This window comes from Dermacentor variabilis, chromosome 4 (assembly GCF_050947875.1).
Source record: "Dermacentor variabilis isolate Ectoservices chromosome 4, ASM5094787v1, whole genome shotgun sequence".
NCBI lineage: Eukaryota > Metazoa > Arthropoda > Arachnida > Ixodida > Ixodidae > Dermacentor > Dermacentor variabilis.
In genome coordinates, this window is record NC_134571.1 from 31,517,071 (window position 1) to 31,538,359 (window position 21,289).

At 46.1% G+C, this 21,289-nt stretch overlaps 1 protein-coding gene across 1 annotated transcript in view; it reads right to left on the reverse strand.

Annotated features, from left to right (window-relative positions):
• Positions 1-444: 444 nt before the first annotated feature.
• Positions 445-21,289, reverse strand: part of LOC142578878 (uncharacterized) — a 107,321-nt gene continuing 86,476 nt past the window's right edge. The window contains exons 9-11 of the mRNA XM_075688544.1: positions 18,303-18,516; positions 8,680-8,855; positions 445-1,315 (exon numbers count right to left, since the gene is read on the reverse strand). Of these exons, the coding sequence (XP_075544659.1) occupies positions 1,109-1,315; positions 8,680-8,855; positions 18,303-18,516 (597 nt within the window). The 3' untranslated portion in view covers positions 445-1,108. The remainder of the gene's footprint in view (positions 1,316-8,679; positions 8,856-18,302; positions 18,517-21,289) is intronic.

Consider the following 21,289-nt stretch of genomic DNA (forward strand, 5'->3'; position numbering starts at 1 on the left):
AGGCAGCATTAGTGGAACATGCTGTGGCCCGCTGTCGGTGAAATAACTCGGCATTACGTTCATATGATGCGAAACACGAATAGGACCTCTCTTCAAATTCGTCATCTGACCGCCTCTGCCTTTTCTATAGAAAACGTTACTACTTGTTACATGGTTAAGAATTTTTCTGTAGTGCATACTGTTTTGGTAGACCCGTGCACATTTGCTTTGACGCAGACGGGCAAGGTTTTTGTTAATTCACTGTTACACACGCTATTCACCTATGAATACGCTGTACGCATTCGGATTCTTACTGCCACTGGAGCCGTACAGAGAGAGAGAGAGAGAGAGAGAGAGAGAGAGAGAGAGAGAGAGAAGTAGAAGACTGGGAAGGCAGGGAGGTTAACCAGATGCACGTCCGGTTTGCCACCCTGCACTGGGGGTATCAAACGACTCAAGTGCCTGAACAACAATAACTTTATTCACTCGTTCACTCAATATTTTCTACTGGGCACCACTTTTAATTTTCTGTGAGAGTGAGAGAAAGTTTAATGGCAACTGGAGACAGTTAGTCCAGCGACAGGCTTGGCATGTTACTTCAGGTGAAATGGAATGAGGTGGAGATTTCGACCTAGCGCGAGATGCCCTAGCGCAAAAATTATTCCCAGAATCTCACTGGCAGGCCTGTATCCCGCAATAATGCTTTAACCAACTCAGTGGATAGCAGTTCGGAGCCAGGACACTGTCACGTTCCAAAAATGTCCCGCAGCTCAAGTCGCGCGTCTTGTCGCATGTTGAGAGCGTTTCCTCAAAACAACCCTTGACTTTGTAAAACGCCCGCAAATAGAAATTAAGTGCTCTAAGTCCTCGCCCCCAGAGCAAGCGGGACACAGTGGCGCGCTGAACAGATGAATTTTTTTACATAAATACTATCTCGTATAAATGGAATTCAGGCGTATGCGTGGACGTCTTCTGATGAACGTCTAAGAAGTGCTTCCTTAACTAGCACCCCAGATGTGCCCACACTAGCGATCGCAATTGTGACTCTGTTCACGCTTGACTTATGAAAGCAGGTCGTCATGAGAAGTTTGCCGTACGGTTACGACCCGTCATGAGCATACTCGATCGCTCAAATATTGTCGTTACATTTGCTCTCTTTGCAGATCATGTCCGGGCTACTCGAAGCATCGAGCAGCGGGTGGTTATCGAGAACAGGGCTGGCGGGCTCGGCGCTGAATTCTTTGTCTTGTCCCGTTTCGGTCGTGGTTTTGCACTGAGTACGTAGTTTACTGTTCACTTCCTCCAGCTGCTCGTTGTCCGTTCCGCTGTTGAAAACCTGCAGCGAACACGAGAAAGAAATGTTAAACGGAGATCGAAGACAAACTTAACACCACATGAATGGCACGATTATTTTCCCTCTTCGTTATCACTTTCTCATCACTATCGGAGCATCGACTAGCTGGTGGTGATGTTATAACGCAGGCAGCCGGTGCGAGCCTAACTTGAAGGCAACAAGGACGTCGACAACGAAGCGTCGAAAGGAACGCAATTACCATAGAATAGCTGCATCGTCCCAGCTGAAGTCAGAACTGTATGCATTATTTACTCTTTGAGCGCGCTCGCAGGCGTCCGTTCGTTGAAAAAAAATAAATAAGGTGACTAATCAGCGGGTAAAATTGAAACCGTACGGCGAGCATTCCTTTTTCTCCTTTTATTTTGCACCAACAATGGTGTCGATGACGTGATTGAGCGAAGTGACAGATTTCACGGTATGCTATGGAGAGTGTGAGACTTTTTTCTGAATGGAAATGTTTACAAGTCGTCGCTCCCCAAGACCTGAATAAAGTCCACTGGCAGCCTGCCTGTAGCGCGGCAACTATTTAGGGCAGAGTGTTTTCGGCTGAATATAATTGACAACAACCAGAAAACTAATCCGAGTTGATTTCGGTCGACTTCGTTTCTTTAGTGAAATGAGTATCGTGGAGATACTTGCGCATCGATGTGCATGGCGCCGGTTATCCCTTGTTCCAATTTGAAGGAAGGAAAGGAAGGAAAAAGTAGAGAAGGAAAGGCAGGGAGGTTAACCAGTTTAGCGTAACCGGCTTGCTACCCTACACATGGGAGAGGGATGGGTGCGATGAAAGATGGGGAAGGGGGAGAGAGAGAGAGAGCACATAGCACAGCACACAAACATCGGCCGGTAGAGTCTATCAATCTGGCATTGTACGTGATAACACTGTCAGAGCCGCTTGTCCAATCCCGTCTCTTTCAAAAACTGAAGTAGTCCCTTTGTCGCCTTCACCTGCGATGTCTTCTGTCGGCGGCATGTGAAAATCGTGTCGAGGGACAATGGTCTAGTGTCAAGGTGCGCGAGAACGGATGCCAGGGACTGTCGCTGAACATTATATTCAGGACAGTCGCACAGAATGTGTTGCAGCGTCTCCTCGCAAAGACAGGCATTGCAGAGAGCGTTGTCGGCCATTCCAATGCGGAATGAGTAAGATTTCGTGAAAGCCACCCCTAACCATAAGCGATAAAGCAGAGTCGCCTCGCTTCGGCGGAGTCCAGTTGGTATATAGAGATGCATCAAAGAAGGCAGGTGGTATTGACGGTTGCTCTGGTTGGTCTGGCTGTTTGGTGTGCACCATGAAGAGAGCGTCATCTCCTGTGCAAGCACTCGAAGTCTGCTAGCTGCGTCGGATCGTGAAAGCGGTATGGCCTCTTCTTGTGCGTCTTCAAGAGCCGCCCGAGCTGCATTATCGGCGTCTTCGTTTCCAGTGACGCCGCAGTGACTTGGCAGCCACTGAAACGTCACGTGGTGTCCTTTCTCCTGTGATGTATGGAGTAGGCATCTAATATCGAATACGAGCTGTTCGAATGGCCCGCGACGCAGAGCTGATAGTACAGATTGTAGGGCTGCCTTTGAGTCGCTGAAGATGGACCATTGTCGAGGTGGCTCCCGACTGACGAAACGGAGTGCAGCGCGAAGAGCAGCTAGTTCAGCAGATGTCGATGTTGTCGGGTGGTCAGTCCTGAAGCTGATGGTAATAGCTTTTGCTGGGACAACCACAGCACCGGACGAACACTGGATGTTTGTGGAACCATCAGTATAAATGTGTTCACTGTCCGCGTACCTCTCGTGCAGAAGAAGCAGAGACAGTTGTTTGAGGACAGGCGACGACAGTTCAGACTTTTTTCCGATTCCTGGTACACTGAGATGTACTGTGGGGCTGATAAGACACCAAGGGGGTATCGATGGTTTAGATGCAGCGGTGAAGCCCGAGGGAAGTTTGTCGTTGTACTTGTTGATAGTTTTAGAGAATGATGATTGGTGCCTGTCTGAAGGTAGTGCTGCAAGGTGGTGATAGGGGGCACGTGCAAAATGTCTGATGTGCGTTCTCAGGGCTTCCACCGTAATGTGAGTTCGCATTGGATGGTCCCGAGCAATCGCAAGAGTCGCCTCTGTTGACGTACATCTGGGCAAACCAAGGCAGACTCTGAGTGCTTGAGCTTGTACTGCCTGCAGAACACGAATGTTTGTCTTGCAGGTGTTGTTCAGTACAGGTAGACTGTATCTTAAAAAACCGAGAAAGAGAGCTCTGTAGAGTTTAAGCATTGCGTCTACCGACATCCCCCACGTCTTCCCTGTCAAGTATTTGAACAACTGGGAAGTAGCTGTCAGGCGCCGTTTCATGTAGGCCACGTGTGGGCTCCAACAGAGGTCTCGGTCAATAATGACGCCAAGGAATCTGTGGTTTCGGACATAGGAAATGGTCCGCCCATTGATTGAGATGATATAAGGCGTCATCGGTTTCCGAGTAAATGCGACTAGTGCGCATTTTTCAGGTGAAATGCTGAGACCCTGTTTACACAAGTAGTTCGCTGTCAAAGTGGCCGCTCTTTGAAGTCGCGCACGTATCTGAGGACGTGTGACTGCCGAAGCCCAGACACAGATGTCGTCAGCGTATGTTGAAATCTTGATGGTAGTTGGCAAGCATTCAGCAAGTCCAACAAGAGCGAGGTTGAATAGCGTCGGGCTGAGAGCACCGCCTTGAGGAACGCCCTTGCTGGTATAGCGTCGCGTAGTTGGCCCATCGTCAGTTAATACATAGAATGATCTTGCAGATAGGTAACTTGCAATCCATAAAAATACTCGACCACCTAAGCCAACCGTCACAAGAGCGTCGAGAATAGCCTCATGTAATACGTTATCGTATGCCCCTTTCACATCTAGGAATAAAGCTGCAGATAAACGTTTACGGGACCTTTCGTGCTGGACATATGAAACGAGATCAACTACATTGTCGATGGAAGAGCGGTCACGTCGGAAGCCAGCCATGGAACTCGGATAAATCTTGTAGTGTTCAAGGTACCATTCCAGGCGGCCAAGGATCATCCGTTCCATTATCTTTCCTACACAGCTGGCCAACGCTATCGGGCGGTAAGAGGTGAGCTCTAGCGGGGATTTGCCCTGCTTCAAGATTGGCACCAGGCGGCTCACTTTCCATTCGTCAGGAACATTTCCCTCCTGCCATGAGGTGTTGTAGAGACTCAATAGTGCTATCCGTGCGGATTCTCCGAGATAGCACAAGGCTCGGTATGATATACCATCTGGACCCGGAGATGATGAGCGCCTGCAGAGAGCTAGTGCCGCCTCGAGCTCCTCCATTGTAAAAGGAAGGTCCATGCGGCAATCACGGGAATGGGGGACGTCAGCTCGGGCTGGAGGATCTGGACGAGCCGCTTGGTCTGCGATCCGCGCACAAAAGTCTTCTGCGACATCGATGTCTTGCCGCCCTTGGAAAAGCGCTAGCGCCTTGAATGGAAAACGCCGTTCCGGAAGGCAACGCAGACCTTGCACAGTTTTCCAAATGTGAGACAGTGGCTTGCGGGGGTCGAGTGTCTGGCAAAACGTTGCCCACCGTTCCGACGCTAATCTATCCATACGACGCTGAATCTTCTTTTGCATCCTCCTGGCTGCCCTAAGGTCATGGATTGATTTTGTACGTCGATATCGACGTTCCGCCCGGCGACGAAGCGCTCGAAGTCGCTCTAATTCTATGTCGAAGTCATTTCGCGTGGAAGAGATCGTCATCATGCGAGTGGCGTTTTGCATCGTCATTTGATTCACTACTCACAAGCTGCACAAGCTGCACAGGCATGTAGCCTATCAATAATCTACACAAGCAAAAGAAGCAAGAAAGCACAATCACGAAATGCGCATAAAGGCTTTCTTTTCGAGTATACTGGGGCAACATGTTTATATAGGTTGCCCCAGCTAACCTTAGCCAAGCTGTTCAGTGAAAAAGGAAAGATTAAAAAAAAAAAAGAACACGGTGCAATATACAATCATAAGACCTACGGTGTTCGGTTGTCAGACCTGTGAGAAGCGAACATCATAGATTTAATAATTGTAAATTCCTCCGTGTTTTTAAAATCGTTTTTCTTTTTAGATTGAGTAGCTTAGCTAACGTTCTCTGGGACACATGTTATACAATCTGCTGGACAGAGAAAATATCTACCAGGCACAAAATTCAAATCGCGTGTACATCTTTATTCGCGAAGTCACAAAAGCGCGCATAATCGCAATTCTCCGAAATTGTTAACGAGGCAGTGTAGCACCAAGCGACGTTACTAGAGTGTTAGATTGTACTTTGCATTTTGTTTTACAACAACGACACTTCGGTCAACACCGCTTCAGTCACGGCGAGCACGATGTCCTCTGCTGCCGGTTTAGCGCGCGCGCGCCTGTTACATACCGGATTCGTTTTTCACGTGAAGGCAGTTTGCGTCATCGCACTGGCGCGCTGCTTGACCATAAAAAAGTGCCTTTGGCCGCAAGCTCGGCTTTATAGCGGAGTGTAATACCGAGAATACAAAATCATTTCGCAACATAGTTTGTGGGTGGCTGTCCTGAAGCTATTGCACCAGCACATTCTAATTTGCAAGAGCCTCGAAGCGTGCCATTTGCTGCCCATTCATTGGCTGGATTCATTTTCACACGTGCCACAACACTACTAAGCTAAACCTAATTTGTGTTGTTTACTCTTAAATATCATAGAGATACTGCTGTGTTGCTATTTGCTATTTGTTGCCTTCAAAAGGATGTCTGTTGAGGTTTAATTGAATATCACGCAAAATCTATATAAACATAGCGAATAGGTCGCTAACTACCGTAGCTGTCAAACGCGTGCTCTCTCCTGTTCTGCTTGCTTAATTTGCTGCCGACAAAAAAAAAAGAAATGTTCCCCTTTCCAAACTTTGCTGCCCCAGCGATTAAGAACATTTTTTTTTAAACAGGCGGCCAGAGAAGTATTTTAGTCAATCTAAACTTCTTGAAGGACGTGAGAAGGACAAAGAGCGAAAATTCAGCAGCGCTGCTGCTATAATCACTCCCCATCACGATCACAAAAGCTGTAATAAAATTGGAACACGGGGTCATAGTTTCCGGTTACGTTCCGGGAACGACATTCAGCTGCCTTTCCCGACGTCGGCATGATGCGCTGCCCTAATATTTTGGTCACTTGCTCTTCTTCCAAAAGTGTATTGTTTTTATGGCTAGCCTCGGTGCCTTTGAGTCGTCCTCGAATGTGGCTTCGGTGGAGAACAAATTGAGTGAGTGTTGCTGAGAGAGAGAGAGAGAGAGAGAGAGAGAGAGAGAGAGAGAGAGAGCGAAACACGAGCTTGGCCGACGGTGCATGTCTGCGAGAACTACGGCGCCGGAGGATCTCGCCGCATGAGGGAACGCGGCGCCGATATAGACTGCGCGAGAGCTTTGTTCACAAACGGGAGAAGCGCAGAGCGGCCGCGATCATTTTTACGGGGCATGACGCAACACGTAGACGTATATCACTTCCCACGCCTGACGTCTCGCCAAGCTTGGCTCACATTGTCTATGACACATTATTTTCTTTCTGCAGTATATTCTCAATAAAGGCGCACTGATGCAAGGAGCATGACGTGAAAGAACAAAAGCAAAACCCGTGAAGCGCTCGTCCTTAGTGAACCCGAAATTTAATGCCATGTCGTGCTTTCAAGTGCACGCCTTCCGTTTGCTGCAGTTGATGTCTTAGAAAAGTGTGCCTCAGCTCGCCGAGCAATAAGCTCTGCAGTGCATTATTTAAGAGAGCAAATAGACCCGCTAGTGCATGAAAGCAGAGACACTGGTCGTAAATATGAACAAAAGTGCGCCCTTGACGTATGAGGAGTGCATGTTCCTTCTTTATACTTGTGTGTAAAATGTATGGACCGCACTAATTTTTTTGCCAGTTACACAACGTCTTGAACTTAAGCATTACGACAGCGGCACGTCCTTTCTGTTCTTTATGCGGGGCCCTCTGAGACAGATATATATATCGATTTCTCAATAGCACATATGTAAAACGTTACCGGCGAAAGCACACGCTGCAGTTTTCCTCGCCGGCTCCAAACCTGCACAGACACCCCCAACGCTTTTTCGCACGCGGTGGAGCTGGAGGGTAATAAATTAAATTGTGGCGTGGATGAACACCTACGGCGTAGAAAAAGCGGGCGCGCTTCTCTGCCGGTCGTAAGACATGATGAATTGACATGAATGCTTTTGCCGTCTCGAGGAAAGATCTTGACTATGAGGGAAGTGGTGGGAGAAACCTCGTGGTTAATTTCGGCTAGCATGAATTCCGTGAGTGTACATAAACATACATAAAAATCTCAGTACAAGGGCATTGCATAATTCCGGCAATAACAAAAGGCTGAAGTAGAACCAGCTATACCTCCTGCTTGGCAGCAGACAGTCGTAGCCGCAAAATCATTACAGCAGAACGATCGGAAAAGCAACTCCTCCTCCTCCTCCTACTCCTCCTCCTCCTCCTCGCCTCCAAGAGCAATGTATTCGCAAAAATATTCAAATAGGGGGAAAGCCCACAATCTCTTCGCTGTTACGCCGACTAACATAGTTAGCGGCGGACTGACATTCGAACACCGGCGTCCTTAGGTTAATTAGCTTTGTCCTACTGGAATGTCTTTTTTGCTTTGAATTTCACATATGAAGCCGAACAACGGAGCAAAAAAGAAAAAAAAGAAGAAAACGTTTGAGTTCGTCTGTGAAAACAGCGAATAAAAAAAAAAGAACTGGTATCTTAGCATCACCCCTCTTTTCCTCCTAGTTCAACCGCACCAGTCTATACCGCTCCCCCCCCCCCCTTCCCACAAGAAAAAAGAAAAGGAAAGCTTGCAGCAGAGAGAGTTCAGGTAATTGGAGCTACCAAGTGATGATACACAAGGAATGTTTCGTGCACGTTACCACTAATTCTTTTTGTCAGGCTAAGTCAGTTCACCTTCCCTGCAATGCATTACCCATACTATTGTGGTCCCACTGATTCTGATGCAGTGGTGCAGAAATTTACTTTCAGTTCACGCTTGTCATCATCTACTTGGAACAAAGATCGAGTTGAAGAGATGTCTCATAGTACGCCATCGCCCACACGACTGCATTTGCATTAAGATGCTGGAAGCGGCAACCTTGTGCAAGGACGTAACGGGCAAAGCATCCCGTGACCAGTAGTGAACGACGCAAGATTTGCGAAAGAGTGATTTGATGTGCGCGGCCTCGCATAGGCCCTACACCCAAACAAAATCCCGCGCGACAGTCTGGCTTCCCAAATTACTGCAAGACACAGTGATGTTCTTGCTGGCCATGTTTTTTTTTCCCGCATAGCTCACCGTTGTACACACGTTCTCTGGTAGGTCAACCTCTTCACCAGACGGCTGGAGGGACGTCTCTGCCGTGGAAAGGTGCAGACCGCTGGAGACATCGTCTGTGCTGCTGTAGCCGTGCGGAGGCTCAGGCATGAGGAGGTTCTCTCTTGCGATGCGAGTCACTCCGTTCGTAACTTTGCCTTAACAGGAGAGAAGACAGAGTTAACGTCACTCACTCAAGCTGGCCGTAACTTCAAGTTGCCCACGGTAGGTCATGTCCTATTAGTGAGCTCGACCACAGCACGTTTGTTTAATGACATTTGTATTGCTTATTGAGAAGCAGTGTCTCTTCTGTAAATCATGTTGCTGAATGAGAGCGTTGCCTTTGGCGGCCTAATTATAACGCACACGTCTCAGTCTGCCTGTCATGCAAAAAATGGCGAAACACAGAAGGAAAAACAAAAATGACCTTCTTTCCTTCACTGCTTCGCCGTCGTTACCAGAAAGAGCAGTTTCTTTCTCTGCGTGTTCTTTTTTTTTTTTTCGCTAACACGGTGCCTTAGTTCATATCAAAGGTGTATTTATTAGCATGCACAAGCTCAGCGCTCTTTATGTAACCTTTTCCCAATGACGAGCTCTAGTATGTTAATAGCCGTTCTCCCTCAATACGAAAGACTCAGTTTCGAAGTAGCCGCGTTAATATAATCTCTAACATTTTCCAATATTAATATTTCTCGCTTGCCCTCACTTGCGTTAATGTAGCTTACGGTTTGCGAACTCGTGTATTTACCATGTGATGGTGCGAATTAAAAATAAAAAAGCCGTGCACTACAGAGTACAAGTACCGAACGAAAGCAAACATTTTGTTTACACTGCCATGCCACAGCGCCTAGGTAGTGCCACGTTCTTCCGCTGGGATAACTTTCCTAAGCAACAAAATACATTGGCGTTCTGCGTAATTTTGTCCCGTTGCTCTTAGGGAGGATTTGTGGTAAAGTAATGCACCGTACATCAATTCATCTCACCACTGCTTGGTGACAGATAACTCAAAAATCATGCGTGTTGTTGCTGTAACTCCACGCTTGCAATATGTACTCTTTAGGTTTAGTTCAACTCAGAAATTGGAAAACCTTATTGCACGTTTTCTGACGTCCGCCACTGCTATGAATTATGACCAAGAACAGTTATCCTGTCCCTATTCCCATATTTTTAATAATTGGAGGTAGTCGTCACTGAAAAGTTAGGTGTATAGGATTTCTTAGAGCTTGCATTTATTACACATGCATCATTGCAAGTGCAATAAATAGAGACTCTTTATTCCGCTTGCATCACTGTTGAGCGGAAAGAAGGTCCCAGTGTGGGTTGAGAAATTCAAAGCTGACTGATGGACAGGGAAGAGGTGTGTTGTTGAGGGAGGAGGGTTGTGAAGAGAGGTTTTGGAAACTTCAAGCTATATGTACCTTGTGTCCAAGTTAAGGTTAGCCAAGATGTTCAACGAAACAAATGAATTAAAAAAAAACATGGTGCAAGATACAATTAGAGGACCGAGAGCGTTCGGTCGTCAGACGTTCTGACGAGTCCCCGCCTCACCCCCCCCCCCTCGCACACACAGCGTTCTCATGTATCTTAAATCTTCAAAATTTACCCAGCAAGATTTTGCAGCCGCATATTGTATTCGTACGAAGTTTCATTACGATATGTCATTCATATAGCAAATGAAAAACGCTTTGTTTTTCTGGAAAGGACTGAGAACTCCAATTAGCGCAAATATCGTAGCTTTCTACGGCGCGCCTCAAAGCACCTAAAGCTTACTAATTTATTAAGCGAACGCTTTCTCTTCTCACATACTTTATTCGTACCAAGATTTATTTTTGTAGGCGCGAGAATTCTGAAGCAACGCAGCGTTAAATAGCCCGCGAAGCTCCAAAGTAATAAAGAGCACTTCGATAAATTCCGACAACGCGCCTAATTATCGCATATATTTCTAACTTTGTCTATACATAATCCCCTGACATTTATAACATCTCCTATAAACTTAATCACGCTGGCTTCAATGCTTTTAGAACACATTTTCGTAGGTATTATAAAGGGACGTTTAGAGCATACGTATTCGAGATACCTTCTTTACCGCATCGATTCGAAATAATAACTTCGTTAAGGGCTTATAAGTGATGAAATGCACAGCGTACGTCAGCAGCACTACTGTAAATAATGTCTGTATCTTTATTATCCTATCAAAAATATATCTAAGCTAGTCCACACTGATCTAACAAATATTAACCACCTCTTTTCACTCTTTTTTACAACACTGGAGGTATCGGGAGAAAAAAGAAAGACACCCTTTCTTTAGTCAGACGTTTTATATGGATTAAAACTATGTTTTTTTTCATGTGGTAATCAAGGAAAATTATATTACTAAATGGTTCCTAACTAACAGAACGAGATCCCAGGGCGGTTGCTGTGCGCTATTTCGGGTATACACGCGAATTTGCTGCGCGCATGCAGCGAGTGCTAAGCAACCTGTGCACTTGCGTACGCGCGCACCTTAATACATTAATAGAACATTAATAGTTTTGATTGTATGAACTGTTGTTGTAGGGCTGGATATCGATTAACATTGTTGTCTTATTAGTCGGGACTTGTCAATTGTATAATTAATGCAAAGTATTGCGCTTGCGTATTTACCTACACCTGCAAGGCAAAAACATACTGCTCAGGACTGCCCCAATAAAGGAAAAAAAAAAGAAAAAAAGAACGGATTTCTTCTGGTAGTTTAGACGTACAAATTGAAATTGAGGAGTGCACTGGAAAGTTAGCAAATGCCAAATTTTGATTGCAGTCGTCAATTTTAAGTTGCATTTATAGGCGGAGAAAACGAAAATTGGCTGTATCGTGGAATTCCTGGCACGCACACTTTTGCTCAGGGGAGCACGTGAGAAAAGAAATAAAGATCTTGTTTCTTCTGTGCGTACGCTTCGAAAAAACAAACATTTCTAGTTGAATCTTCAACGTCACGGCAGCAACACGCTGCATGAGTGGACGTACATCAACCGCATCAAACAAGCTCCGAGACAACCGTCAGAACAGCGGCAGTGAGGACAAGTTCTCAGCTACCCTGCTGGCTTTTAGGCTCATAGAGCGCGGGCTGTTTTTGTTGCGGATCCTGAGAAAGATGCGCGCATCCGCGCCTAACATTGTACAGTCGACCAAAAAAGCTTGCGGACCAAGAGACCTGACGAAAAGCTGAATATCTTCGCAGCCTCAAAACGCAGCCTGGTATTCCCATTTACAGCCTTTACTGGTATATGTGAACAAAATTGTAATGGGCTGTTTTACTGGCTATGTTTAAAGGCTGCTCGTATATTTAGCATTTTCTGAGACCCCGTGGTCCGTAAACTTTTTTGGTCGACTGTACGTGTTGCTGACGCGATATCATGAAGTAAGTACTGTATTACCGTCTTCCACACTGTGCCATGAGTTACCAATTCGCCCAGGCTTTTACCCGCACAACATTCTAGCTCAGTCTGTGGTTGCAGACCTTGCTGCTTTGCGAGAAAAACGGGGACGGTGGTGTCGGCGCTTGCCTGCTTAAGATCACGTGACGTTAACGAATTATTAGCAATTAAAAAGGGCAATTAAATTATTTATCGATTAATTTCATGGTTAATCGATCAATTTCCTAGCCTATATTTTGTTGCTGGTCAGAAAGTGCGCACTGAGCACACTCGGTGCAAGATATATGGCTTGGATTTCAACGTTTCCGGATCTGTTCGCTTCCATTTCAGACTGTGTTGCGATCAGTACTGTTATTAGACAAATCTTGCAGCATTATCATTACCTCCTCAAGAAATTGGCGAAAACGGGGGTAGAGTGCGAACACATGGTGATTGAACAATTACTTTCACCTTATATTGAAGTACACCCGCAGATCCCTCATGCCTCCCCCACCCCTCACTCTTCTCCCGGCGCATCTCGAGAAAGTGCAACGACATAAGATCGCCTGCGGTGCAATCCTTGCCACACACGGCTCGCAGCGACAGTTTGCCACCGTCGATTGGTCCACGAGTGGAACGATTTTCTGGGCGTATACGAGAAGCAGCGCGAAAAAAAAAACCGAGTTCTCAAGAATGCGACCGACTTGCCTCGCTTCTGCTAAAGGATAATGACCGCTCGTTCTGAATAACACGTGTCGAAAGCAGATGTACGCCCGAGTAGTCAGAGCAGAAGTAAAGAGAGCTCGAAACGGGGTGGCCACCTGCGCAGATGATGACGAATGATCACTTTGGGGATCCCAAATAACGTGGCGTGCAGCCCAGAACAGTGCCTTTACAAAGAAAAGAGGAGCAAAGATGCGATGGAACAATTTTAGTGCTAGAGTCATTCACGTGGAAGCTCTTGCGAAAATGACGAGAAATTGAGGTGGCATCAGAATCGTTAATGGTAGCTCTTCGACGAGGGAAAAAAAATGTAATGGTACCAAGCGCTTCACCTGCGAAAGCACGGTCGATGTGGAATTGCCCGTTTCTGTACTCTGTAACCGAGGCTAATGCACCGTGTAGTCGAAGAAGTTACGGCTTGTCGATATGTTGGCTCACGAGATTTCGTAAGTGCAACTGAGTCGTAACTGCTTATGCCTTAAGGCTCAACTCTGCCCGATACATTGTTTCCTGAGTTTATTTTGTGTTGTGCACCGAAGTAAAGTGTTTGCGATTGAACTGATTGAGCTCGTCTTGCTGTCTTATTTGAGCAAGCGATGTTCTTATCTTTTAAATTTATTCTCGAGGAGAGCGTGTGTACTTGCCATTTCCCATTTGTATGTTTCCCACCTTAAAATTGTGCCCAGTTCGAATTATTTGTAACCTCAGAGCATGCTATCTTTGGGTGCTGGTAATGGCCAGTCATCTTGTCCGCCTTCAGAATGATCCTCAGTTTACTGTGGAAAGGAATGGAGCGCAATTCAGTGCTCTTTATGGTGTCGACGGCGCTTACTCTAGCGAGGTTATTTGAAAAAAATCATGAAAGCGTCAAACTAAGAAATAAAGAAGGAGCAAGAGTATCAGAACAAGAACTTAAAGTCAACTGTATGCTTTTGATTATACTTTTTTGTTTTTAACAGGAGTTCAGGGAGAATTAAATTGAGGTGCTTTGCAAAACTCCATGAGAGCAAAGTGCTGTAGCATTTCTTGCAGTTCGGTAACGCAGAAGTAGATGGTTCAAGAACTAGGTTCAAGCAGACGCACGAAATCCTCAACTTCAATCCTCGAAGCTCAAAAAGTCGATCAGAACGCTGGTCCCGGTTACAGAGAGGAACTGGCAGTCTTTAAGGTTTTTTGTGCCAAATACAAAGGTATAAGCGTTCGCGCTGTGTTGGTGCAAGCATGGCTGAAACTCAGCGGAGCCATATTTAAATCGCGCAAGAAAGTTGCGAGACGAGATCGAGAAGCACACAGGACATGTCGCTAGAGTCAAGTGCTGTGTGCTTTTAGAGCGCAGCTCTTTGGCGTCCGTTCCTGGGTTTCGCGTCGTCGTCGGCGTCGTCGTCGGCGTCGTCGTCGGCCTCGTAACCAGCTCCGCCCCCCTTTCATCCCCCCAGCGCTAGCAGCGACCGACTGATACCGCTGGATGCCGCTGACGCCGCTAGAGAGTCAAGATAACGTGACTGCATAGAACACCGTCGCCGCCATGCAGAAAGAGGAGGAAAGGGTCCACCCCCCCCTGTTCTTGTGTGGCGGATAGCTGGGGTTGACTCACTATCGCCGTCAGCGGCATCAGTCAGTCGCTGCTATCTCTTCCCTCCTCCCTTTATCGTGTTGTCCGCTTGCTGCGCGCGCTTCTGCCCCCATCGTTTGCCGCTGGGTGTACACGCCGCCCCCCTCCGCTTCCGCTTACTGCTGGTTGCTCTCGACGGCGGCGATGAGCCTCCGCTTCGGCGGCGCGAACTGCAGGGTCTTCTCGGCGGCGGCGATGAGCTTCTGCTTCAGCCTCGCTTACTGCTGGTTGCTCTCGACGGCGGCGATGAGCCTCCGCTTCGGCGGCGCGAACGGCAGGGTCTTCTCGGCGGCGGCGCTTAGCCTCTGCTTCCCCCACGGCTGTGACAACCTCGCGAGGCACTTGTATAGATCTCGTCTTTGAGAATCAAGCATTGGTGTACCAAGTCGAACATATATCAGTCTATTTCTCCGACCACAAAGCTTCCTTCATGACTGTCAAGAACTGTTAGTGGAGTCTTTGTTAAAGGAATACGTGTGAAAAATAAAAAAAAATTATGTGATAGCGCATACATGTGTTGCTCGATTTCTTTGCCTCAATCTATCCAAAAGGTGAAACAGCTTATTTGCTGCGCTCACATTTCGCATTAGGAAGTAACGTAATCGTCGGTAATTTTTTCATCTTGTTCCACGTGTTTTTTTTTGCGTTAGTTGAATATGAGTCAAGCCTGAAATACGCACCAACTGTAGCTTTACTCCTTTCTCCAGCACAGGGTAGCCAACCGGTACTTACAATAGCTAACCTCCTTGTATTTCCTCCCCTTTTGTCTCCCTCTTTCTTCTCTCATAGTCGGACTGACTCATTTCTCGCACTCGATTCGTGAGAGTGCAAGGAAAGTGCCAACACGAGCCCTGCGAGAGATAATCACACTTACGAACTTTGCACTTTCGTCTTCCACACAAAAAATAAAAATAAAACTAAGTAAATATCCCATTTTTTTTTGCTATAGCCCCATCTGAGCCTTATAGGCCCGGAGTAACTGCGGTAACAAGTTTTCAGCAGACAGCTCCACTTTTAAAGACACCGACTTATGCATGTGTAATAGACCGGTTGCCTAATGCTGTTTTCCTCAGCAGGCGCGACTGACTCCCGTCTTTCACTTACGCTTTGTCTTCGTTCCATCTTGTCGCTCTCCACTTTGCAAAACGTATCTGAAGGCGTCGCTAACCCGCCAGACGGTTGTCAGGCTCACAGTGTTCTTCCTCCAAAAAAGCAATGAAGTTCTAAACCACCATCTCTGCCTGCTCCGCCGACGGTTTATTGGATCAAAGACCTATTTCGTTATGCAGACGGTGAATAAAGTTTGGGAAAAAGAAATAAATTCTGCGTGTCCTACGCCGCCAGATTATTCAAAGCTAAGCACTTGTTTATAAACAAACGAAGTAGATGTCTGTAGGACTAAAATGTTTGTAAAATAACAAGAAAAGATAAATAATCTGTTACAGTGAAGCAGATAAACGATAGATGAAGGGAGCAATAGAAGAAAGACGAAAAGCAGGGAGGTTAATCAGAAGAGAAAATCCGGTTTGATAACTTACACAGGGGCGAGATGAGAGGGGTAGATAAAGAAATAGAAAAGTAGAGAGAGAGAGCGAAAGTGAGGACGGACACACAGTCACAGCCAACCGCTATCATCGCGTACTCTCACCGCACAGTAGCCCTTGTAGCACTACAAACATCAGTTCAGTTTACAGCTGCTCGTGCCCCTCTGTTGACCTTAAAAGCTACAACAGCACCTCACTTGCGACGGTTTGTGAGGTTGGCATTCTAAAATGATGTTATCCGTTAACGGTCTTCCATCAAATCGCCCTATCGCTATTTCGAGCGATCATCTCTGTAAATTGTAGCGAGGACAATCACACTAAGCTTGTTGAAAAGTGTCTTCGCTACCACAGTTATCACACGAGTGGTAATCGGCCCATCCGATTCGAATAGCAAAAGACTTCGTAAAAGCCGCACCTAGCCCTTGGAAGCCTGATGGAATGCCGGTATAATAAATCCGAAATCGTCTTACAAAATGATGCCTGCGGCCTTTCACGAAGATAAACGGGAAGTAAAAAAGAGCCATATTAACCACTGAAAAAGAAAGGCTACAATGGAAGGAAATTTTTCGATGCCACTTTAAACAGCCGTTAGCCGGCCCGAAGGCCACCTCAACCGGGAGATTAAGTGAATTTACGCGTTACCTTCCTTTCTTTAGTATTTACATTTGTTTAACTCACAATGCCGGACGTATCACTTTTGATGATTTAGGCAAGGGTAGTTTAACGGATAGTCCATAAGCTAATTTAAGTTTATGTTCTTGAGCGAGTCTTCAACTGTGCGAAGTTGAGGAAACCAATGACTATATAATTACTTAATATATAGAATAATTATTATTAACTTAATATTTCATTTTTTTTTGTACGAATATACTCCTGATAGCCGGATATTAGGTGGACCAAGTAGGTATAATTTTTCTTGATGTGTAATGATATTCTGGCTTTACGGGGTTAATATATTCAGTACTGTGACCAAATAGTTGTGACAGATTTCTGTGCGAGCGGCCGCACAGAAAGCTGAAAGAATGCACGACAGGTGTCACAGTTTCAAAAGCGCTAGGGACCTCGGCCAAAAGTTTGCGCATCACCGCATCGCGGGCTCAGGTGTCCACCGTTCGCAACCTTTCTCAGTTTGAGTTCATGGATATGCTTTACCTCCGTACAGGATAGCTCTCGTGCAAGGGCAATTGTGTCGGCCACTACGATGACTAAGCGGAAGCTAACGAAAGCAAAATACACCAAGGGAAACGCCCACCCATGACTCTTATATTTAGCAAGCATAAATTGCCTCACGAAGCAGTCGCTACATGTACTGGGTGGACAGATAACTGCAGCGCAAGTGGTGGCTGGAGTGATATCTTATATAGTCACCTTTCGTTTCTCAAAGTAAGAATAGAGTTCTTAAATAAGATTTTGATCCCTAGTCGGCAGAGCGTGATCTAGCGTTCTTTATAAACTGGAAGCTTCCATTATTAATGCACAGGGGTAGTGCTATTGTAGCACTTTACGTTCCATTGCTGTTTACCCGCAAGCATAGTAAATGCATCCGCTGTTTTCTTCTTTTGCATATTTTCTTCGACTACTTTTCTAAAACCCTTCGCCTGAAGTAAGGGAAGCCAACAGACAGCGAAGTCGACGAAGGCACATAGGGGAAATTAAACGTGGTTTTTAACTTAAATATAGCTATTGTAAAATAAAAGGAAGTGAAAGTGGAAGAAAGCACAACTTTCCGCTGGTGGGAGCCGAACGCACAACCTCCGCATTACGTGTGCGATGCTCCCAAGGTCAGATCTAGTCCACATATACCCAAGAAAGTGGACGGGATGACAACCGTCACCGTAGTTGAATTGCTAGAGCGTCGAACGTGCGGTTTCGGTCGTACAGCTCCCACCGGCGGCAAATTGTCTTTTCGTCCACTTTCATTTCCCTTTACCGTACTATATATATATATATATATATATATATATATATATATATATATATATATATATATATATATATATTCCAATAATAATAATAAATTTAAAAAAAGGTTAATTTCTCGTGTGCTTTCCTCGGTTTCATTGTCTGTTCGCTTGATACGGTTGTGACTGACAAACCATCGAGCCCCTCGATCACTCTTCTCATTGAAAGCACAAAGTAAGACATACGGAGACAGCAATGACAAGCAGGATTGTGCCCGACTGCCTTTCTCGCTTTCATTCGCTATGTAGAGCAAGAACACACACCAAAGCAAGTTTCGCGACATGTTCCCGACGGTACGTGAGGATTTATCCTCTGACAGCGCTCGCAGCCACTGATTAATGGAAGCGAGAGCCCGAACGAGACCGCGGTTACCTGCGCCAGCGGTCGCTGCTGCGGCTTCTGCGGCACCAGCGTCCGCGGGAATGGTGATGCTGCACGAGGGAGGTCGGACACTGCCGCCTTGAGGCAAAGCCGCCTTGCGACAGATGCGGCGGCTGGGCCACGATGCGATGCGGCTGAACATAGAGCGCCCACCGCCTGCTCTGCGGCTGCTGCTGCTGCTGTTGTACGCAGACACCACGGGTAGCTGCGACACGATGCGGCAAAGTCCGTGTTAGGTCGCTAGTGCACCGAAAGGGGTTCAGACAGCACGGCCAAACCCTCGTTCCATATCGTAGAGATTTAAAAAAAATTGTCTGTAAGGATTTCGATTGGCTTTGAATGCCACAAGAAGTTTAGCAGAGTAGACCTACCACGTTGGTTTAGTTGTTGCGTAGCTTAAGAAGGATGCATGGCGCAAGCTTAAAACCAACAGAAGAATAAGAGGAGACAGAAAGAACGCCATTCCAAAAAGCGCCCGATATTGTAGACCATTCTGAAAAACTTGCGGTACAGCTTTCTCTTGCTCGAAAGGCTTTTTCAAAGCCTGAAAGAAAGCCCGCGAGCCTTTTTCCCGATCCTGGAATTCCCGAACCAGGAAGCTGGATCGGGAATTTTTTTTTTTGATGGTCTACAATATTCTCATTGACACTTTTGCTCTGAATAAAATATTTGAGGAGTTGCCTATTTGATAACAATTACTTATGTAATGAAGGCGAAATACAACTAGTCTGAGTTGCTCCACGGGACGGCAAACAACGTTACTTTGGTCGCACTTGCATGTTTTTTTTTTGCATTTACGTGAAATAATTATATGCGAGATTTCTCAGACATGACAGAAATTACCCATTTTTACTAAGGCAAAAGCCTTCCAGTAAAATGCAAACTTATACGCTTAAATTTATGGTTACTAACTACATGAACTATTGAAGTGAGTTCACCAGAAATAAAATCATTTGAACATTAGCCTTTAGTTAAGTAAACCAAATATTGCACTGGTCATTTGTCTAAAGATTGCTGGGTCGTTATTGTCAAATATACTAGCAGTAAGATCATTCCAATACCTAATGTCACGTGGTAAAGCAAACTGGTTAAATGCATTGGTCCGAATAAAATATGATGGAAATTGAAGTGATTGTGCAAAGCCACTACATGTGCTAGATACTCGAACGAGTTGTAGGGCAGACGGATGCTCATTAAAGTAAAAAAAAAATGTCTGCGGCTTGGCACATCTAAACCTGGATATGCAAAGCGAAAGCTTGGTTTAGCCTGGTTAAGTGTTGGTTTCACTTGGTTAACCTTTGATTTAGTTGTAATTATTATACTTAAGTAAACAATCATCGTCGCCAGGTATGACGACTGTGCCTCGGTCGGTGGCTAAACAGGACCGTGATTAGGCTTGGGTAGACACGCATCGTTCGACGGTGCGACGCCTGTTGTGCCACAGGGAAAGTGCAAGTACTAAACATGCAAAGAGACGCCGCTAACATGCGCAGCGTCGAAGCACAAACAGACAGGGCGCGAACGAGGTCGCTACATTGATCTCGACGGTGCGACGCCTGTTGCATTTTGGACCCTCTCCAGTGAAGCAGGTCGCCGGGCAATATCCGCTGAGTGGTCAGACGCCGCTTGGTGACGACGGCTCAAAGTTTCCCGCTCTCGCGCAACGCTCAGAGAATACGGCTCGGCCTCGCTCTCATCCTTGACCAAGCTCGCATTGACTATGGGAACGCGACACTCTTCTCAGCCAGGCACGCGGCGAGTCACGTGGTCAGGCGGCAACTCAGCTGCGGAGAGCGCATGCGCCAAAGTGGCGGTGGAGGTGGAGCTCGGAGCGGCGAGTCACGCGATGCGTTGCCAAGGCTACGGCGCAGCTGCGGTCAATTGAAGGTCAAATTGCCGGCGTCGGCGAAACTCACCTCGACGGGGTTAGTAAAGCTTTCACTTTAAAAATTAAATTTTGGGCTTCTACGTGCCAAAATCAATATACGATCAACTTTAACTGCTTGAGTTCCAGATGAACTTTGACTAGCTGGGTTCTTTAACGTGCACCTAAATCTAAATACGATCACCTTTTCTTACTCTTTTTTCTTTCGTTTTTTGTTCCTATTAAAATGCGGCTTCCACGACAAGGAATCGAACCTACAACATTGTGCTTAGCAGCGCAACACCATAACCCTCAAGCCACCGTGGCAGGTACGGGTGCTCATTATGCATGATTTTACGTAGCAGACAAAGCAGTGCTACATTCCTGCGTGGTTCCAAACAACCCAGCTTTGCTTTTGCCTCCGGGATCAGCGTGAAGGACGCAGCACGCTTCTTTATGTAGATTGAGGTAAAGTACACGCGTCCAGCTGCCTGCAGTTGCTAATTTGTGCTGCAGTTTAGGAATCCAAAGCTTTAATTTTGGAGTTTGGTGAGCCTAGTACTTGTTTTCGCTGGTAGCGAATTAGCAAATATTCTAAGGACCTTGTTTAGATGCCAAACATCTTTCGTTAGACTCCAGGTGACCTTGCCTACATTCCTAATGCATATTGCTCCGCTGCGCGTTTCTCGAAGCAGACAAACCATCGTCACAAATAGATATTTTCTTCTTCTTCGAAGCATATAGGGCAAAAGAGCATTTTATGCAAGTTTGTGCAAGTGCGTTTCTCTGCATGTTGTGGATAGTAGAAAGATAAATGTAGTGGCTAGTTTTTGCATTTAAAAGGGTTTGATTCAATTTAATACGAATACGTTATATATATATATATATATATATATATATATCTGTGTGTGTGTGTGTGCGCGCGCGTGTGCGTGTGTGCGCGCGCGCGCGTGTGTGTGTGTGTGTGTGTGTGTGTGTGTGTGTGTGTGTGTGTGTGTGTGTGTGTGTGTGTGTGTGTGTGTGTGTGTGTGTGTGTGTGTGTGTGTGTGTGTGTGTGTGTGTGTGTGTGTGTGTGTGTGTGTGTGTGTGTGTGTGTGTGTGTGTCATTGCTTGT